Genomic DNA, 6,811 nt, shown 5'->3' on the forward strand with positions numbered 1-6,811 from the left:
ATTGTCGTACTCATTTATATAGTCTTTGTTTATTTTGTGCTGATCCAGAATTATTCAGATGGATTTTTCCTCCGAACTTCCATCTTTGCATTGTTAATGGGTGGGGGAATGGTTGATATTGTTTACATAGGAAATATACTTTGTCTACATTCATAGCAAAAAGAGCGTTCATTTTTGTGTTATCTTGATTTCTGATTATCTTGTAATTTTGATTTCTTTTTTATACCAGATGGAGACGATTGCCAAACAGCTACAAAGCCAGTCAACGTCCAATAAACGTTTTCCGTTCAGTTTCGGGGGCAAGAAAAAGAACAACAATCAAGAACATTTGAAGGGACAACTGGAGGAACTAAACAATAAACTACAACAAATCGACCTTGACCTTACCTCACATATCAACAAGTCAACGTCAAGTTCCGACTTATTAGACATGAACCAAAACCGGAAGGCCAACGGTAATATCGTTCATGAACCTGAATTACGCATAGGCGATGACGCCATGTCCGGTACCGGATTACCTACCGGAAACAGTAATAGTTCAAAAGATGACAGTGATATGAATAAAGCTAATACTTTGAAAAACAGTGTTCAAAAATTGGCTCAGAAGACATTTTCTAGATCTGTGAAATCGAAAAAATCCAAGCGTGTCATTGACAGTGATTCATCAATAACAAACGGGTATTTATCCGACTCAATGGTGATAGATAGGCCCCGCCACGGTGTCGATAATGGGAGAGATAACGCTGTTGAATACGACTCCGAGGACGGGATGGAAACTCAAAAAGCTGACAGTTTGACAGACTTAACCACCAGTTCCACCTCTAATGTTAGTGACGATAATGTATTCGATAATCAGTCTGACGGCACAAAGTTCAAATCCAGGAAAAGTAATTCTTCTTACTCGTCTAATTCATCAACACATTCACAACCATCAACGCCTCGGAAGGAGGTAGATCCCAGCATCATGGCGGAAATAGACGTAAGTCAACTTTTACCCATAATGCCTTTTTTTCCGGTTGATACCATACAACATAGGTTATGACAAAATTCTGATTCAGCACAACGTTTAGTGTTAGTAAACAGTCTGTTAAAGTATAAATATTACTGAATGTAAACAATTCCTTTACTTCATCCAATATTTAAATAAATATGCAAATTCATGTAATTTATTCACTCTTTCAGGCATTTGAAGATTTCACGAAACAGATTCTCGGCAGAAAACTGGTGACGTCATGAAAACAACTGATTCACAGATCTTATTGGACACAATTTATATGACATTTAGATCAATAATGCAAGACACCTACCCATCTCGGAAATAATCTCCGCCATCTTGGATGTACCCTCCATTCAACGATATGTCGTTAGCCGTGTATCAATGTGAATGGTGTAAAATGATGGGATTATCCTTAAACGTCACGTGACTGGGATAATCCAATGCTTTTCGCCAATGGGATTGCGTGCAAGTTATCTAAGTTTTCGGGTCTACCTCTGTATGCTTGAACCTGATCTACAAAAGTCCAGGATGCGATGAAGGAAAAGGTATAATCCTCTATTGTGTTGGAATAATTTGAGTTTAAATCTACCACAGAATCTCGATCAGCAATGATTTCGTCTGGACGTGGAGATAGTATCCACAACAGGGAATATAAAAGTAATTACTTAGTGCATGTATGATTTCTTATACATTGACGTTTATGGAAAACATGATTAAGTGAGGATTTTAATATTTCTTTGCTATATTTCACTGTATTGGTGATCCACGTGCTTCAACTATTTAAAGCGATATGTAACCAGCCAGTTGTCATAGAAACAAGACATGTTACTAACAGGGCTTTAATACGCTATCACTTCTGGAAGACAGACAAAACGTGCAATGTAAATTCCAATGTAGGCTTCAACACAGAGGACTGTAACTGACGGTCTCTAGATCTATATTACAGACTTTGATAACGCATACATTATATAAACGTTGTGTTTATTAATAATCACAATCAAAGAAACGATGAATAACGAAAATAAAACTTATACTGCATTGTTTTGTGTTTAAGTTCTATTCTACATGTTCTACATAGCCACGGAAAAGAACGTTCAAAAGACCGGAGCCTAGCTGTTCAAACAATTTTAAAATCAAACAAAATGGGTAAAATTGCTTATATTTAAGTACTCTATTTTCATACCTTCTTGCCAACATTAGATAAAATGTAAACATAAGGTTCGAAGGAAATGAAAATTCACATTTTGAACATCCATACTTTCCTACGATTAATACTTTAATCGATGTGATTCTGGTCATTTATTTTTTACCGAATTACTACAATAATACAGACACATTAAGGTGGTACGAGGCTTTTAATAGCGAAACGATAACATTTGAGAATGTACTTCAAACATTAAATAGATTATCTGAATATAATCCTAAAAACAGGTACACGGAACATCTCCTGAGTAGTAGATATTTACAAGTACATTACAATGGATAACACTTAATAATGTATTCATGGAAAAGAGTTAGCATAGAAATCTACATAAACTATCACACACACGCGAATGCAAATAAGAGCATGTTCACTTCACATTTCGTTCACAATGTGGGAATGGAACAAACTACATTAGAAAAGCTTATCGGAATATAACATAAATCGTGTAATAGAAATTACAAAGCGCCGCGCCAGTAACGTGTTATGGTAAGGAAAGTTCCCGAATGTGAGAGAAATTTTCATAATGGATGCAACTGTATTGTTGAATTTTAAATACTCTTTAATACTTGTGAACATTCTCAATGATGTGCTAGTATTCAGGTATTCTAATGAATAAAAACACGATAAGCAAGGCTTTAAGAACCCCCCCAGCAGCTGGGGTTATCATATAAGGATGGCACATTTGAATATGAATCTCTGTGCATTAGTGTAGTTTATTATACTAAAATACTAATATTAAACAAGGGTTGAAGGAAATGAATGGCCAACCTTTGTCAAGAAGCACCTTAATCATTGGCTAATGGCTTCAAAGATATACCAATCACTATTATTGACGCAATTTCTATCCTACGCAATTTAATTGCATAATGTCCAGTGTACTGTTAAGATATTCTGCTGACAACACAGTGGTGATACACAGTTCCCAATATATTTGTATCTTTTTCTCGAGACGTTTTCAAACTGATACAATTGCCTGTAACTTCGTGAATACGCTAATTCCATTTGCATCTAAACCTTGTATATACATGTATACAAAATTACCATTTAATATAAACGAACGGTATACGTGTGATTGCACCTTTTCCCGAATTCATTCGAATTTTCCTTGAGTCCTTGAAGGATGAAACATTCAGTTTGAATGTTGATATCTAATGACTTTTGTATAATGATACAAGTTATTTCAACGGTCCGACATTCTAAAAAAAATGGGTCATCCTAAATGTTGTAATTATATACAGTTCTTCTTAATGGAAAACAGAAAATAAAATGTTATGAATTTCCACTATTCTCATTGGCTAATACATGATTGCGTGTAAATCGATATTTAATAGTAATAAAACATATATTTACTTACCAATGCGGTGTTTCCTCTCTAAAAACATAAGTTTTATCTTACCATCTGACTAGGATGGGACGAAAGTGGAAATACAGCGTCGAATGCAATCAATCAATGATGTTGACATATAGGTGTGGCTGAATTGTCAGCAGATGTACTTATCTGGGAGTCTATCTAAGGTAAATAGATCATCACTTGTGGAACCTACCTTAACTATTTTACATTGAAGTTGTCCTTATCAAAGATTTTCGAATCGTCCTTCATCTTAACCTTCATTTAGTTTTAATTCTGCATGAATAATATGGTTTGTTACAGGCAAATCATTATACTATACCTTCAGTATTAACTGCAGTCATTAGATTTGGTATAGTAATTACTTTGTTGACAAAAAAAGATAATTACAAATATACACAGTTTAATAGAAATCATACACTTTTGAGTTTTTTTGTAAATTCATGTATATAAATGAAATGGATTGTTAATGAAAACGGCAAATATAGCACTGTGACTGCATGGCATGGATGTGTCCGTGCTTCCTCATCTACAAAGTCTGGAAAATGTTTCACATAGAGACCTCCGTCATGGAAAAGGATTTGAACGAAGAAAATTGTAAGATACTGTAATATCTTTATCCAGTCATAAATCCATCGCCTGGAATTTCAATCGTTGAACCTTCGAGGTACAACGTTGTTGGCTCCTGTTCGATCGGGACATATTCGTAGTTACATCGTGGAAGATATTTTATCTTGTAACCATCTCTTTGCTCGAGATCTTCTGAATGACTTTTATACCTGTACGATATCAATAGAAACATTATCAATAACATCTGATAAAAAATGAATAAAATCGTAAACCATATGAAACACTTATAACTCAATGCAAAGTGTAAGCAAAATCCATATCGCAATGGACCCTCATTAAAGATTGCAGACTCAGACATTCAGTGAGAAATTTAAAAAAAAAATCATTTTTTTTTATTTCAAATGCATGGTTTTTAACTTGCATTGTTAGCTTTAAGCTAAATCTGGGCAAAGTCACAAACGTTACCAACAAGCTTACAATAAGTGTTGCAAGCAATACACGTCCCCTGCTGCCAATTACATTTTCTAATCTAGGGCAAGTTATTATTTCTTAGTTATGCTATCATTGTATGAAGTTTGAATAAATTCTGTTGATGTGTTCTAAAGTTATTGTCCGGAAACCAAAATTTTTAGAACAATCTATTTTTAGTAACAGTGACCTTTATTGTTGACCTTTTAACCCCAAATTCAATCTCAATATGTATTTTCTCATATGCTACTAATGTGTGAAGTCCGATCAAAATCCATCAATTGGTTTGATGTGTGTTTCATGCTTTAGTACACTTGTTAGTCTTCTTACAAGCAGAAACCTTCAAAGGACAACAGCTTTTAAATTGAACAACATTCAATCCTTAACTTTATTTTCTCATATGCTACCATTGTGTGAAGTTTGAGTACAATCCATCAATTCGTTCTCAAGTTATCATCTGGAAACCAAATCCGGACAGTCGTCCGTCCGTCCGTCTGTCTGTCTGTAATGCTTGGTTTCCGTGCAATAACTGCCACAAATTTTCAGCGATTCTTTTGTAACTTAGTCACATGGTTAATTGTGCCAAGGGCTCGGATTAGGTCGCTCGGCAATTTCATCTGACCCTATTTAGCGGAATTTTCTCCCTTTGATTAACGAAAAACGGCATTTTCGGCTGTTTCCGTTTAATAACTCTCGCAAATTTTACCGGATTTTCTCGAAACTTCGTAACATGGCTAAATGTCTCAGGGCATTGGCCAAGTTTGATCGGGACTTTGATTGGGCCCTATTTGGCTGAGTTATTGCCCTTTGATTACCATTTTGTCTGTTTCCGTTCAATTACTCTCGCAAATATAATAAGATTTTCTCAAAACTTGGTCACATGGTTAAATGTCTCGGGGGCTTAGCCAAGTTTGATACAAAGTCCACGAATTTGCTTGTTTTTTAACATGCATGTTAGACCGTTTGCTTAAAAAACACTAAATATTAAGTAAGGGATATTTTCATCATAATAATCCAACGTTTTGCAACATTTCAGGCAGTGATTTAAAAACATTCAGGATTTCTGTTCATTTCGTTATATTCTCACAAATCAAAATTAAATTGTGCTAACAACAGTAGATATCACTGTGTAGAGAGAAAAAGGCGTATACGACTTACCCGCAACACACTAGTCCTTCCTCGGTACAGCTGCACTCCTGACACCACCGGTAGAATATTTTTGTTTCCCCTATATTTAACTTCTTCTGTTTGGGGAGCTTCCTCCGTCTACGGAATTCGCAGTATTTCGTCCCATCATCTGAAACTAAGAAAGATATGCATGGTTATTTCATACAAGAAACGGGATTGTTTGTTTCCTTGTTTTTGCCAAAAGTCTTAACTGTAAAGATGCAGCATTTTTGTCGAGGAAAGCCATAGTGCCTGGTGAAGAGAAAACATCGGCTTACTGTACCACCTGTTCACTCACATTTTCGAGTTTTGAGCTAAAAATAACGTGAGCGTCCTAACACTGATAAAAATGATCATAAAATACCTTGTCAATCGAAACTCGAAATTATTGACTCGAAACTAGAATAGGTTAACTCGATACTCGATCAAAGCCACGATCCTTCGATACTGGTATTAGGAAACAACCTCAAGTAGATTAGCTTAGCGCAGCTTGTAAAAGTAAAGTCTTCGAGGTTTTCGGACATATCACTTTTCTAATTAATAAATATGTACCAAGCAAAGGAAAGCAAATTTCGAGTGAAAAATCTAACACCCACTACTTTTGACTAACCTGTGTGTTTTTTTGTAGTACATGTATTCGTAACCGTCACAAGGAGCAGCAGACACAGGAACAGCAGTGCTGGTCTCATGGTTGGAGTCTGAGGTGTCGGAGTATATTAGTATACTATAAAGTTGATCGCTTTACCAACAATGCATTTATATCGCCCACCGAGGAAGACAACAATATGTTCTCCACCAGCTGTGAGCAATAAAAAATAATGACTTTTGCTCAAAATAAATCTAAGAGGATAAACTGAACGATGAGGGATCACCATAGTACTCACATAAAGCCATGCAACTTTAGAAATAATCGTTTGTTTTTATGATATCTTGACATATAAAAACGTCGATGGATTTTGTTATCATCTGTTGACAGTGTCGTTTAATCTTTTTACTAGCAATTCATTGAAAATGTTATTTTCATCTTTTAAAATAGTAATAAATACATAGGGTTTTC

General features: G+C 35.3%; 1 protein-coding gene across 5 annotated transcripts in view; it reads left to right on the forward strand.

The window, feature by feature from the left end:
• LOC138322735 (uncharacterized) overlaps positions 1–2,035 on the forward strand; it is an 85,401-nt gene extending 83,366 nt beyond the window's left edge. For all 5 annotated transcript variants that reach the window (XM_069266813.1, XM_069266821.1, XM_069266837.1 and 2 more), the window contains 2 exons: positions 230–979; positions 1,183–2,035. In XM_069266813.1, coding sequence (XP_069122914.1) covers positions 230–979; positions 1,183–1,236 — 804 coding nt within the window. In that variant the 3' untranslated portion in view covers positions 1,237–2,035. The remainder of the gene's footprint in view (positions 1–229; positions 980–1,182) is intronic.
• Positions 2,036–6,811: the final 4,776 nt, after the last annotated feature.

This window comes from Argopecten irradians, chromosome 1 (assembly GCF_041381155.1).
Source record: "Argopecten irradians isolate NY chromosome 1, Ai_NY, whole genome shotgun sequence".
Classification (NCBI taxonomy): Eukaryota; Metazoa; Mollusca; class Bivalvia; order Pectinida; family Pectinidae; genus Argopecten; species Argopecten irradians.